Genomic DNA, 15,743 nt, shown 5'->3' with positions numbered 1-15,743 from the left:
GTAGGAATGCCTCTTGCCTTGAAGGGGAATGGAATGGGAAAAGCTTATTGATAACAAATGTTACTAGAGACCATCAGTCTTAATCAAAATTAACTAAAGCCCAACAGCCTAACAGAGATTGCAGAGAGACTTGGAAGTTTCAGCCTATAGAAATGTGCAAGTTAAGAAGAGCTTCTGTCCATGGAGTCAGCTTACCTTGAGGTCCGAAGTGCTTGATTGAGTTGGACAATTGGGGACAGCAAGAGAATCCATTTGTTACCTTAACTTTGTAATGATATTATAATTTCAGAACATAAAAAAAATTTTTTATTGCAATTTGATAAAACAATAAGGATAATTATTATAAAATTTACAGGGCTCATCACCAGGGAACATTTGTTAAAAGGGCATTAGGGACTATATCATTCTCAATCAGCTGGAGCAACATTACTCCTGGAATATCTGCATAGGCATACACATCTTGTCCAGCCATTGAATTTCAGTGAAGTACAAATGAGTGGACTAGTACCTCCTGAGATATCTAAGTAGTGTTAATCTCTGCTCATTGGGGATATATATTTCTATATATTGCATGCCTTTAGGAAAAATAACTTTGACCTTGTTTGGGGGCAGTGGTATTTATATTACATCTACTTTAAACTAGCAATACTCATTGGAAGATATATGTTCTGGTGTGTAAGATTCTAGTTTTATTACTTTCTAAAAATTCTTTTATAAGGAGCCCTGGTGGCACAGTGGTTAAGCGCTTGGCTGCTAACCAAAAGGTTGGTGGTTTGAATCCACCAGCTGCTCCTCAGGATAAAGATGTGGTGGTCTGCTTCCGTAATGATTACAGCCTTGGAAACCCTATGGGGCCATTCTACTCTGTCCTATAGGGCCACTATGAGTGGACTCCAGCAATGGGTTTGGCTTAGGTTTTATTCTCTTCTTGTTTATTGATGACCAGTTAGTGAAGTTGGTTAGAGCACAGAGATAACAGGATTATGGGTCCAGGTCTTGTGTGTATGATGTTTTCCTACTACTTTTTCCCTTCCTGACTGAGCTTCCACACTGGCCTCCTCAGTGTTCCTCACACACTCCATGTAAGACTTCAGGGATTTTCGTAACTTCTGTTCCCTCTGCCTGGGAAGCTCTTCCACCAGATAGGGAAGCCCTTCCACCAGATATTCATATGGTTTCACATCATTCAGGCCTTGATTCAAATATTACCTTCCTGAGAGGCTTTCTCTGACTATCTTTATTCTTTTTTTCTTCCTAACACTTACAACTTCCTGCCATTGTCTCATTTATTTGTTTCTTTGTTTCAATGACATTAATATTATACTAATTATATGACGTATTTATTCATTATCTGCCTGTCTTAACCCCTCCACCATCTCATATAAGTTCAGGAAGAGTAGAGATTTTATCTATTTTATTCACTGCTGCAAACTTAGAAAAACAGTGCCTGGCATAAAGTAAGCACACAAAAAATATTTGTTGATTCCATATATGGATATAAGTTAACACTGCCCTGACTGTTGATTATCTATTATACCCTTAATTCTAGCCAGTTAGCTCACAATGTGTATATTTGGATTTGGTGGCCTCGCCTATGTAGCTAAGTGACTGTAATCACATAGCATAGATCCAGACCGGAATCCTCTAGAAGCCAAGGACTGTACCTTCTTTATCCTGTGGCCATAGTTGATCTTCAGCCAGTGTGTACTGGTTAGGCCACACTAGTTGTTTTTGTCTGATATCCATTTTGACTAGGCAGTGCCTATGCAGTACTGTTGTTAAATATTTTTAATATTACCCTTGCCCATATCCCCAACATTTCCGATGTACCCAGAATGTGCTGTAAAAATGTTTGTTGAATGACTCAATAAACATCCGCATAGAAGTACTACCCCATCTTTCTGGTGGAGCGTTGTTATATTCCAAAGGACAACATAATTTTATGTATTGGTCTTAGTAGGGACAAAATATTATTTATTTCTAATAAAATGCAAAACACTGGAGTTATTTAGTGACCTCAGTCTACCCTGCATATAAAGCCACTTTTTGGCTTCCATTCACAACAGAAAATAGAAGTTTAGTTTCGGGATGACAAAGGCCAGTAGCCTTGCCATGATACCCGTGGTCTGTAGCAAGTAAATTAATTTTTATAACATATACATACAAATACACATTCCAAACAGCTTGTTCCCTGGGGAAGGTATAGTAAACTCAAAAAATTGTAAAGGTTCACTGCCCTCAAATGGTGTTCAACTAAATGTGTCCATACCTCTTTATCTGTCTTAATTGGCTAGAAGCAGTCCATTTCATTTGATGGTGAAAAATTAATCCTTACTCTATTATTTTGAAGTAATTCTCACCACATGCATTTTCTCTCTTATTTTTGAGTACCCTCAGGAAATTGGCTTAACTTAAATAGAGTATATAAAATAACCCCCTTGATCTTCAAAATGAGAGCTACTATGCCTTTTATTCCATATGGCCCATCTAATTTTACAAAAGGAACTGAACCAGGGGACTCAAACACATTTTCAATATAGTGCTTAATATCCATCATATTCAAATTATTTGGGGGCACAGTAGACCAAATTTTCTACTAAACCCGAGAAACACATTAATTGGAACAAGTACGTTAACTCTACCAAACTTTGAGTCCTTTGGCAAGGAAATCCCCGAAATGCTGCTAATATAGCTTTATTAAAATGCCTTACCACATCTCACTCAGAACCACTATCTTATGAGTTTCAATTGTTTCCAATAATTGCGAGAGAAATTCATCAGGCAGCACTGGCCTTAATCCAAAGAAAACGGTAGAAACCAATTAAATGTTTAAAATTTTAAGGATAAATTAGGAGGTAGGTGTTAGAAATCTCTTCAGCTCCAACTAAAAGTGGATGAGTGATTTTTAAATAGGCTAACTGGCTAGCTTTTCTATTCTCAGTCACTAATTCATATACTGTATATGAGTGTTTGACATATAAATTAGCCCCTTTCAGTAGATTTAGGAACACAAAGAAAAACATCAGATGGCTTAGGAACATAAACTTTTTTGTTGTTGTTGTTAACCCCTCCATAAGATTTGGTTGATGTTAGAAAAATGCAATGAGAAAACAAATGAAAGTATTTCCCAGGCACTTTTCTTTCCCGACAGTGACCTCCTTCATTCTCACAATTTCAGCTGTTGCCTCTGTACAGATGACTGCAGTCTTGTCCTAACCTTTGAACTTCAAACCTCCTCTGAACATCACTACTGGGATGGCCCATCAGCCCCTGGAGCCCAGCATTCCCAAAACTGAATTCATTGTATTCTTTCCATCTCCTCATCCTGCCCCAGACCTCCTGTTCAACTATTCATCATTCAACAGAAAATAGAATTCAGTTTGAAGAAGCACCAACTATTTGTAACAAGCTCTGGGCTAAGTGCAGAATTCCCTTACTCTTTTTTTTTTTAATTTTATTTATTCTGGTGGTGTTGTTGAGAATATACACAGCAAAACATACACCAACTCAACAGTTTCTGCAGGTACCATTCCATTCTCACTGTCCTTTTCTGAATTGTTCCTCCCTCATTAACAAAAACTCACTGCCCCGTAAGATTCCTTTCTAATCTTTTGAGCTGCTGTTGTCAATTTGATCCCATGTAGATAGTTCTTAAAAGAGCATAATGCTCAAGGCAAGTGTTTCTTACTAGTTAAGTTAAACTACTGTTTGGTTTTAAGAAGACTTCAGGGGATATTTTTGGTTTAAAGATTATCTCAGGGCAGTAGTTTCAGGTGTTCATCTGACCTTCATGGCTCCAGGAAGTCTGGAGTCCATGAGAATTTAAAATTTTGTTCTCATTTCCCCCCTCTTGATCAGAATTCTTCTATAGAATCTTTGATCAGAATGTTGAATAATGGTAGACGGGCACCATCCAGTTCTTCTGGTCTCATGGCAAAGGAGGCAGATGTTCATGGAGGCAATTAGCCACACATTCCATATCTTCTTCCTATTCCTGACTCTCCTTCTTCCGCTGTTGTTCCAGGCAAATAGAAACTAATTGTTGTGCCTTGATAGATATATTTATAATAACAACAAAAAAAATGAGTGTCTGCTGAGGCTTTTTGTGTACAACCAAAAACCTCATGGGATTTTGTTTCATGGTTAGGAGGTTTAGGGTCATTGTTTCATGGGACATCCCAGTTAATTGGCCTAATAACTTGTTTAGTGCTTCTGTTTTACTACCTAGTTTGTTGTATAGTGCCTGAAGTCTTAAAAGTTTACGAGTGGTCATTCAAAAGATTCCGTTACTCTTAATGGATCCATCATTCTCTCAGTTACTCTGGCTGAAAACTTGAACTATTTTGGACTCCTTACTTTTCCTCACTTCCGTGTGCCCTCCCACAACACACAAATTCTGTCACCAATTCCAGAGATGCCATTTATGCAACTTCTCCATTGTATTCCAGCTGCCACCACCGTAACTGAGACACTCATTACTTCTCATCTAGACTATTGCAATGCCATCCAAATCGGTATTCTTGCCTAATCCTTAGGCTGTCAGTCCATCCTCCTCAACACAACTACTAGACTTATCTTTCTACAAAGGGCATTCTGATGATACTTATTTGCCTGGCAATGTCTACCTGTTGCTTATTAAAGTGAATCTAAATATCGAAGTCCGGCATTCAAGGTCCTCCATAATGTGGCCCTGATCTACCTTTCCACCCTTAACTTCCACTAAAAAAAAAAAAACCCAAACCCAGTGCCATCGAGTCGATTCTGACTCATAGCGACCCTATAGGACAGAGTAGAACTGCCCCATAGAGTTTCCATGGAGTGCCTGGTGGATTCAAACTGCTGACCCTTTGGCTACCAGCTGTAGCACTTAACCACTACACCACCAGGGTTTCCTAACTTCCACTAGCAACTAGAAATAGCTAGACTCCAATGAAACCCAGCAACTTCCTTTGCCACAACTACATCTTGTGTTTTATGAAGTTGTAGTGTGTTCAATCGGCCACCACCCCGCCCATTGTTGCCACCCATCAAAGCCCTACACATCTGTTAAGATCCATTTATAATCCTACTTCCTTCTTAAAATCATCCCTGATCATTCCAGTCACTTGTAATTTATCATTCCTTTAAACTATTTGTTTTAACATAAAAAGCTTTTTTCCCCCAGATGGCAAACATCACTCATATTCATTGTAAAAAATATAAAAATTAGAGAAATCATAAATAAGAAATAAAAATCCTACACAAACCCCCAGTACTGTTAACACATTACTGTATATCCTCCCAGCGCTTTCTCTCTCTAGACACGAACACATGCACACATACACGCCCACACTCACACACACATACACACACACCAAACTTCGATCATACTATTCATATTGTATAGTAGCCTGATAGTTTTCATTTACTGCATCATAACTAATTTCCCATGCCATTACATAGTCTTCTGCAACATGATTTTAATAGCCACATAATCTTGTATTATTTATTATATCATCAGTTATTTAATTAATCCCCTTTTGATGAATATTTAGATTGATCATAACTTTCTAATATTATTTTTAAATGTTACAATTGAGAGCCTTTGGTACACATTCATAGTTAAATTCCTTAGAGTTAGTTAATAGAAATTTAATTGTTTACTCAAAGGGTAAGCCTGATTTTAATTCTTTTGATAAATGGTGCCAAATTGTCCTCCAAAAAGGTCGTTGTGATTTTATACTCCCGATTTCCTAAGCACTGACCAACACCGGGTATTTTTTTTAAATCCGCTGATAGCAATTTGAACCTCCCTCATTATCACTTATTCTGCTTTATATTATGCTTATTTTATACTTGTATTACTGCCAACTCATACCCCAATAAGCATCTCAATTTTAACACTTGAAGCAACTATCATAGTACCTTGTATATACTAAGCCCTCAGGAAATATTTGCTAAATTGAATTGAATCATACTTGTAGAGAAGACCTCCATTGTTCTGGCAGTAGCCTGCCCACCATTAGCCTGCAGTTTCCATATGCAAACTAGAGTTACATGACTAAGGGAAATGAAAAAGAAAGAGGTCGCAGGATTGAGGAGCAGAGCCCAAACCAGCTATAGCTGGTTAACTAATACTCCAGCTTCTAACCCTGTCACTGGGATAGCTTCAGCCTCAAAGTTTAACAACAGCTACTTGGAAAAGTACCTACATGAACTATGTAGGTATAATCTCACACTGGCTTGGCCTAACTAAAAAAAAAACTGGTGATTACATTTTTAGGTGCAAAGGGACACCTGATTTGGACACCTTCTCAGCAAGTCTGGAATAAGTTAATATATGGCTTGTTTTCTTGCAGCAGTACATTTGTTCGGCCTGACTTGGCAGTTGCAACCAGTTGAAGGACAGCTCTATGAAAATGGAGTTAGCAAGGGGAACAGAGGGACCGAGTCCATGGATACTACTTACTCTCCAATTGGAGGAAAAGTTTCCGATAAGTCAGAGAAAAAAGGTACAGTGATAAAATGATTGATTGATTATTGATTACTTTTCTTCTAATTTGGTCATTAGGACCAAATATGGAATGGTTTCACTTCACGTTAAAAATTCATGATCACCCAAAAGAAGTACTCTACGTGGACAGAATATAAATACATGGAAATGTCTTGTGAAAACAAATTTTCCTTTTCTCCAGAGCCTCAAGTATAAACCAATTAAAGTTTTCAAATATATTGGCAATTCTGAAAATAGATAAATATTTACAGGGTGGAGGTTTCAATACAATGGAAATTGCATTTTGCATATAACTACCCTGGAGCAAAGAGGGATTTTGATTAAGTTCTCTGTGTCCAAGCCCAGCATTTATATTTAACATTTTACAAAGGGTATATGGAAATTTCTTCCGTTTAGAATAAGAAAAAGTATTTTCTGTTTAATGTGAGAGTGAATGTTTATGTCAGAATGGGGGAGCATGAATTCTTCCTAGCTGAGGAAAAGAAAAAACACGTTGAGTACTGAATTGTTAAATTTAACCAAGATGAGCTTGAACTACCTGTCTTATTTACGATAAATGTCACAGTACTGGCACTCCCAACATCTTATTCACATTGATTGATCTTAGCCTTAAAATATAAGTGTTGGAAATAGCAGGAAGTTTTTTTTAATCAAGAGTTCTCTTGAAAAAGGATTCAGTACAAAGGGGTTTGAACCACGTAAAATTTCAGGAAGGTAATTCAGAAAGTAGAAACTGAGAACAAAATGTATAGCCAGCACTATTGTAGGCATTTTTAGGTGATCAAAAGTAAGTTAAGAGCTCGACTACTAACCAAAAATTTGTTAGTTCGAACCCACCAGGCGTTCCTTGGAAACCTTATGGGACAGTTCTACTCTGTCCTGTAGGGTCGCTATGAGTCGGAATCAACTCAATGGCAACAGGTTTGGTTTTTTGGTTAAAAGTAAGTAAATAAATAACCCAGACCCTACCCTCAAGAAGCTTGCAATTTTATAGAGGTGACAAGGTAGTTTTATAGTTGGTTCTTTAGTTCCAAATAAGATATTATTTTCTCCTTTAGTTGTTTGGATTACTACTCTTTACTTGTGGTTCAGTTTCTTTTGGTGGGTTGATGGTGGTGGGTTTTTTTGTTTGTTCGTTTGCCTCGTTTTGGTTTTTGAAAAACTAATTTTGCTTGGGTCCATGCTTCAGTAAAAATTGGTGCTTAGGGTTCAGGAAAATAATATGGTTTGTTCTAGTTTTCAATTTATGATGCGGTTTGCTTTACCTCCCTGTTTGGAAATGCTGTTTACAGCCTGGGCTAACCTTTCCCTGCAGTTTCATTGTTGCTGATGAAAAGGGCTGAGAGGAGCACAGGGATCAGAGGCGGCAGAGCAAAGGATCTGATACACTTGGACTTTTTCTTCCTTACCTTTTTTACCTGCTTTTTCTCCCTCAACTTCTCTCTTTCCTATTTGATTCACCTGTATCTTCAGATGTAAGATCTACCTCTTGGTATCATCTGCCCAGGGGATTCTTGCCATTCACACTGATAAACATCGATGATCGGTTTTAGGAAAATGAAACATGCAAGATAGCAGAAGGTCATCACATAGTTGTCGTCAGAGCACATTCAATTTTGTATTCTAATTCACGTCTCTATGATTCCTTTTCTCAAAGGAGGTTGATGATGGTGGCTGAAATTTATTAAGCAATTACTATGTGCCCAACAAATCTGTCTTGGAAGGAGTATGACCAGAATGCTCCTTAGAAACAAGGATGGTGAGCCTACGTCTCACATACTTTGAACATGTTATCAGGAGGAATCAGTCCCTGGAGAAGGACATCATGCTGTAGAGTAGAAGGTCAATGAAAGAGAGGAAGACCCTCAATGAGATGGATTGACACAATGGCTGCAACAATGTTATCAAACATAGCAACAATTGTGAGAATGGTGCAGGACCAGACAGTGTTTCTTTCTGTGGTATGTAGGGTAGCTATGAGTCAAAGCGGACTTGACGGCATCTAGCAATAACAACAACAAGCATTGCTCCAAGCATTTTACATCTATTATATCATGGAGATCATGTTGTTATTGTTAAATGTTAGGCGCCATCAAGTGGGTTCCAACTCATGGCGACCGTATGTGCAATAGAACAAAACACTGCCCTGTCCTGCATCATCCTCACAAGTGTTGCTGTGTTTGAGCCCATTGTTGCAGTCATTGTGTCAACCCATCTCATTGACGATCTTCCTCTTTTCCGCTGACCCTCTACTTTACCAGGCATGACGTGCTTCTCCAGGGGCTGGTTCCTCCTGATAATATGTCCAAAATATGCAAGAATGAGTCTCACCATTCTTGCTTCTAAGGAGCGTTCTGGCTGTACTACTTCCAAGACAGAGTTTTTCATTCTTCTGGCAGTCCATGGTATATCCAATATTCTTCGCCAATACCATAATTCAAAAGCATCAATTCTTCTTGCAGAAGAGGCAATTGAAAATACATTTCAGTACAGTGTAGACGTGACAATAGAAGCAAGGCCCCAGAGTCTATTCACGATAGATTTTAGAGAAATTCTATATATGTTGTGACAAGTTTCATAAATGAAAATTTTTTAGTTTCTGCTCAATTGTAACAACAAATAAGCCCAACCAATTTCAATTTAACACTTTATTAAGAAAAATCTTTAAGGGTTGATATCACATGTATATTTTTAATTTAAACTGACTTTTTCCAGAAGCCTAAACAAAACTTTAACTGTAACTGCACATCATCGTTCTGCTACATTAAGTCTTCGCTGCATATTACTTATCGAATAAAAAATAACTTTTCTTTTATAATACCATATGTATACTAAACCAAAGTTTTAGAAGATATACTTTAAGGACAATTTCAAATGGTCAGCTGTATCCTTTATGATTTTCTAGATCATTGTTATACACAAGGTTACCATGAGTTGGAACTGAATGGACAGCAACTAACAACAGACATCATTAACCCCATAGATATATATTTCTAGAATCTTGTCTTAATAATGATGCAACATGCGTTAAAATATACTCTCGTAGAGAATTGAGCTTTGTATCATTGTAGTTAGGAGCCAGGTCTCTGGAGTTAGACAGCCCTGGCTTTGAATACTGCATCATTTACTGGCCCTCCAACCTCGGGCAATTGACACAACCTTGCTAAGCTAGAGTATCCTCATCTGTAGCATAAGGGTAATAGTACCTGTCCCATATGGTTATTGTGAGGAATAAATGAGACAATGAGTGTAAAGCACGTAGCACAGTCCCTGGCACATTGTTTAATTTAGCAGTAATTATTACTGGGCCCAACAGCAACTAACAGCAGTCACTGGGCCAAAAGATTTGGAAAATCACCTTCAGTTTTTGAATACTGTTGACATCCTGTTATATACTTCAGATCCTGCTTTCAAACTGATATCAACTTTTTTGTGAATGATGGCCTTTTGGAATTTAGATGTTTTCTCTCTTTAAAGTTTGATCTCTACTTATCAAAATAACCTTTTTTGTTTTTAATTACCATCACCGTTTTCATTAGAGTGATGGATGAGTAGAATGGTAATAAATAAAAAAAAAAATCCAGTGCTGTAGAGTCGATTCCGACACATAGCGACCCTCTAGAATGGTACTTTTAAAAAGTCAAATTCCACTGAATATGTATCTGCTTCTCAGTAGGAGATAGAGGAATTTTATCACTTAGTTTTCCAAATGAAAGAAAAAAGAATATTTGATTATAGACATTTAGTATGCTAATTTTTTTTTAAAAAATATTCTAGCCTTTCAAAAAGAAGGCATAAATCACAACCAGATGCTCTAATCTATCAGAAAAATCTAAGTTGTCAGTTGTTCAATAAACATTTGTAGAGTTTAAGGAATTGTATTAAAACAACTCCTGTTGCCTTAGAAGCTTACAAACTAGTCATGACTAACTCTATTTAACCAGTAAACATTACATAACAACCACTTTAAACAGAACAGACAGTATGAACAAATAAAAGACTTATTCCTAGGCCTGAGTCATGTAACATTCATAAATAAAATAATCTAAAAATAATTATGAGGTGATTTACCAACAAATATAGAATGTTAAAATCTTACAGATTACCTAATCCAACTCAATTTAAAGACAGAGAAATTGAAGTCCAGAAAGGTCAAAGTCACCGAGAAAGAACTGGGACTGGAACCAAGATCTCCTGGTTCCAAGTCTTGTATTTTTTTATCTGTTATTGTAATAACGTAACACAATCTAAATACACAAATTGCTGAAGAGGTTTTTTGTCTTAGTTATCTAGTGCTGCTGTGACAAATACCACAAGTGAGTGGCTTTGAAAAACAGAAGTTTTTCTTCTTACAGTTCAGGAGGCCGAAAGTCCAAATTCAGCATGTGGCTCTAGGGGCACAACCTTCCTTGCCTATTTCAGCTTCCAGGAGCCAGCAATTCTTGGAGTTCCAGGGTTTATAGATTAATCTGCCTCCATTATCTTCAGATAGTGTCTGTCTTCCCCCGGTATATGCTTGCTAGTCTCGGTGACTATGCTGCTATTTATATTACTCAGAGGTGATTAAGTTTAGGGCACACCCTACACTGTTATGTCCATATTAACCTAACAAAGAAAACCCTATTTCCAAATGGGATTACATCCACAGGTATAAGAGTTAGGATTCCAACACATATTTTGCGGGCCATAATTCAATCCAGGAACCATTGGTGCCGCAGAGGTTAAGGGCTACTGCTGCTAGCCAAAAGGTCAGCAGTTCAAATTCACCAGGCACTCCTTGGAAACCCTATGAGGCAGTTCTATTGTGTCCTATAGGGTCTCTATGAATCAGAATCGGCTTGAGGGTAAAGGGTTAATTCAATCCAGCAGTTAAGAGCTTGGCTGCTAACCAAAGGTCAGCGGTTAGAACCCACCAACTGCTCTGCAGAAAAAAGATGTGGCAGTAACTGCTTCTGTAAAGACTTCTAGCCTTGGAAACCCTATGGGACAGTTCTACTCTGTCCTGTAGGGTTGCTATGAGTCGGAATCGACCAGAAGGCAATGAGAATTCAATCCATAACAGTTTTCAATAAGGAAATGTTAAAGACAAAACCCGAAAAAGTAAGGAAATTGGTTTTATTCAAGCTGTCCCAGTAGGGAGAGTATCCAGAGGACCTCCAGGGTGGCTTTGTAGGGAGGAGTAGACAAGCTACACATAGGTGGTTTACAGTTGAGAATGACTTGCCTGTTCGGCAAGTTAGCCAAACAGGGAATGTTTATCTCCGTGCCTGGCTAGTTCCGGGTGACAAACAGTTTTAATATCAGCTAATTATTCATGAGACAAAGAATAGGAAGTTGAGGGTCTGTGTTTGACCTTGTCACAAGTAAACAAGGAAGTCACACCCAAGCCTTGTGGGAGTGATGCAAAAGACCAGACAGGAAGTTCTATCTAAGTCTTATGGGGAAGGGTAGTTTTCCAGAACATAAAAGGGTGGGAGGATTTTGGAAAACAAAATGTTAGAGGAATTGCTTAACCAGCAATGTTTTCTGAAAGGACAGGGCTCAGGTAAAATTCAGCATTGTCATTAGCAACCTATGCAAGGATGAAATTTGTTGAGTAGTTGAGGGCATTGGATTCCTGCAGGTTGGATGTCAAAATAGCACACCTAGGACATAGAAGGGTGAGTGGAGAGAGAGAGAACTAAAAGGATACTAAAGACAGCCTTTATCTCCTCTACAATTTTGCAAAAGGCTAGCCTTGGGGGAAAGTGGTATTTCTTTTAAATTCATCCTACAAGATCTATCTCCACAAAGTTGAAAGGAAAAAATGACATTTTCTAGTCAGTGTCTGCTAAATATCCAGTCACGTAAACAACAGATTACTGGTTGATATGGCACAATTTATAGCCTGTTGTGAAGATGCTTTGTCTTTTCCACTATTTTTTTTTTTTTTAAGCCAAGAGCAAATAGTGACAATAGCTTCACCTCTCTGGGCTCTAGTCTGTCATCTGAACAATGAGAGTTAGCTTTCAAACCTTTGGGGAGAGAGGTAATGGGCAGTGAATAACGCAAATTAAATCGTACCCTGAATTTACAAATATCAAACAGATAAAAAGCCAAGTTCCTTCAGATAAAATGAGAGAGGGAAGCAGATTCCTGCCAAGCCTGCCATTCTCTTCCCCTTTCCTTTCTTTGTCCTCCATTCTCTTTGCAGCTGCTAAGGCTTTGAGAAACACTGGTGATGTAGCAGGACTAACTTAGCTCCAAGGTTCCTTCCAACTGTACATCCCAGGGTTCAGTGATTCTGAATTCCACAGTTATAAGAACAATTATAAGTGGGCCTATCTTTGCAAAAGTGGCATGCTCCAGGGATTGAAATATATATCTGCAAAATTCGTGAACAATATTTGCTATTTAAAGTACTTGCAGAGAATTCTGTTGTAATTCAAATAATTAATTCCCAGTTTTCTGCCTTATAAGTTTGGATTTTTGACACGTATATAACAATAATAGTCTGCACGTAGCGAGCATCTCCAATTTCACAAAATACTTTAATGTCTTTGATCAACATAAGAGTTTTATGATATAGCAGCTATTGTTATCCTTGTTTGACAGTTAAAAAAGACAACACAAGAAGTTTAAGTGGTTTGCCTTGCATAATAGAGATAGCTACAGGCAGAGCTGAGATTAGGACCCAGTTTTTCCTTACTGTTAGCTCAACACCCTTTTGAGGGGCTTTTTGTTTTAATTCTTTTCTCAAGGTCAGTTGCTTAAGTAAAACTTACCTCGATTAAAACTCTCAATACTTACAGTCAAATTTATATCCCTTCCCTAAGAGTACTTTGCAAGTCGTGTGTTTTCACACAAGGGATCTAGATCCAGCAAGCACTCTTCTGAAAACAGAAGCCATATCTATGCACACACACACACACAAACGAACACAAACAAACAAGAAGCTTTGTGGACTGAAGATTAAACAACAGCACAAAATGTACCTTTTATGACAAACTTCCTTTGTAGACCTAGCCCGAATGAAGTAGGGGTGTGTGTGTGCGTGTGTGTTTTGCTCATTTTTTGTTTTGTTTTGTTTCACTCGTGGCATAGATACGTTGGGGCAGTTTATGCAATGGCAATTGTGGGTCTTGAATAACAGGTTGAATCTGAAGTTTACTTGTGCTTCCACAGATATTTATTTCACAGACCCAGTGAGTAGATAAAAGGTTTATTTTGTGGTACCAAGCTAAAGAACTGCACTGACCCCTGGTAATCATTGTGCGTTCAGATGGAACACAGTTCTGCAGTATAATTCTGTGATTCTTCACTATTGCTGCATAGGACATGTGGATGTTAAAATGCACTAAGCTGCCCTTTGAGTCAACCCATAGTTCCAGTACCTTTTACTTAAAGGATATTAGAGCCCAGGACATTGTGGTAGAACTGGGAATAATTCATATGAGAACAACAAACCACATGAATAAAATAGTAGTAATGCACTAACGAAGACAACAATGTTGGGAGCTTAACATTATTATTTTTAAAGATTGATGGCAAATTACAATAAATGTTTCCTATAATGCTATATAGATGTTTTCTAACACAAGGTTTCAGAGGGCCCAGCTCGAGTGCTGCAGCTTGTTTTCAACTATATTAAATCACTTTATCAATATACTTCAGTTTTAACAAAAGCTTTTCTAAAGCATACTGGAGACCTGACTTCTAAAACAGATTTATGGAAAGAGTTCACTATGCTAAAAGGAAAACTTATTTACGGTATAAAAAATTCATGTTAAATGTTCGTGGTCATATATGTTTAATGTTTTATTCTTGTTCATTTTGATCCTCATTTTACTTATTTTCTTTTTAACTACTACACACCTTTCCTGTGATGCTATAAGAAATGGGCCTGGCTTGTGAGCCCTCTAAGCCAATAGTCTACATCTGACAGGGGTTCTAAGTGGTGTGCTGTAGAATGGCATATTTATTCTCACGGACCATCCCTTCAAAAGCTAGACTATCTTCCCATAACATCTTCATAATATTTTAAATTTTTTTTAGAAGGGAACCAGTTCATTGTAGAAATTTATCAGCTATATACATATCCAGTTCTGTTGAGTATTCATTTATGTGTTTAGCCTGTATTACTTTTGGAAGAAATTCAAACACTTACGAGCTTTTTTTTTTTTCTTTTTTTTTTTAAGTGAGGTCAAAGGTAGTTCTAGTTATGCAAAATTTACACCTTTTGAAAAATCAAGTCCTGGAATTCCAGGATTTAGTGCACAAATCTGCATTTTCTCTGGAGATAACTTTTATAATCCTATAGATAATAAGCATGTATTGTTTCTTAGCTTTTACCTTTGCAGTGTTAACGGTCTTTGGTTTTACTTCTGTACTCTTCTTGTTGCTCCTATTTTCCCTTAGTCATTTTAGTTTTCTTTTCTTATCGTCATTACATATACTACTGAGGGTGTCTCAACCAGAACAGTACACAGGTACCATCATCCCAGTTCCAAGGGTTCAGAGAGAATAAAAGTAAAAAGTTGGGATGAAAGAGAAATGATGCCTGACCGCCTCAAACCCTCCATTAAAATAATCTCAAGAGGAAAAAAAAAAAAGGAAATCTTAGTATTCAGAAATACAAAAGCTCACGATCTTAAATGCTATATCAGTCAAGCTGCTATTTTAAATGTACTCAGTACTGGGGAAAGTTAACAAAAGAAGCATAAGACACAGCTTTTGCCCTTGAGAAGGTTCCAGTTAAATAGGAAAGCTGGAAGAAACTGACACACACACACACACATACATACACAATGCAAAATCATATGCAACCAACTGTTGTACAGAAATAGAAATAAGATGGATAAGTGATTAAGGCTTAAAAGAAGGAAGATGAAAAGATGACTTATTATAGAAGTAGTTTGAGAACTGGGCCTTGGAAACCACAAAAAACCAATTCTAGTTGACCTTGAAAAAAAAACCTTGAGGAGTACATTTTTTAGGAGAAAGGAATAAAGGAGTGGAGAGTGGTAAGAGGGGAATGCAGATGGTTATAGCCTAAGTGGTGAAAGGATAATGAAGCAATAGAAGCAGCAGAGAGAGACAGGTTGACAAGGAAAGGAAGGAGATGAATAGTATGATAACTAGACTAAGGGGCAGTTGGATCATTTTATTCATTTTTTTTCCAAAAGAAGAATTACTTGTTTGAAGACAGAGAATAAGAAAACCAATAGAGAGGGAATATGCTAGTAAGAAAGATGATGAAGGGACCAAAGTC

At 37.5% G+C, this 15,743-nt stretch overlaps 1 protein-coding gene across 7 annotated transcripts in view; it reads left to right on the top strand.

Moving 5' to 3' along the window:
• TENM1 (teneurin transmembrane protein 1) overlaps positions 1–15,743 on the top strand; it is a 618,409-nt gene that overhangs the window by 294,241 nt on the left and 308,425 nt on the right. For 3 of the 7 annotated variants that reach the window (XM_064277561.1, XM_064277560.1, XM_064277562.1), the window contains exons 3-4: positions 6,339–6,466; positions 13,088–13,108. In XM_064277561.1, coding sequence (XP_064133631.1) covers positions 6,339–6,466; positions 13,088–13,108 — 149 coding nt within the window. Of the gene's footprint in view, positions 1–6,338; positions 6,492–9,760; positions 9,774–13,087; positions 13,109–15,743 lie in introns of all 7 variants that reach the window. The other 4 variants (XM_003414757.3, XM_003414758.4, XM_064277559.1 and 1 more) reach the window with 3 other exon arrangements.

Source organism: Loxodonta africana, chromosome X, assembly GCF_030014295.1.
Source record: "Loxodonta africana isolate mLoxAfr1 chromosome X, mLoxAfr1.hap2, whole genome shotgun sequence".
NCBI classification, from domain to species: domain Eukaryota; kingdom Metazoa; phylum Chordata; class Mammalia; order Proboscidea; family Elephantidae; genus Loxodonta; species Loxodonta africana.
The sequence above is the reverse complement of the archived record's forward strand: the minus strand, read 5'-3'. Positions and strand labels throughout refer to the sequence as shown.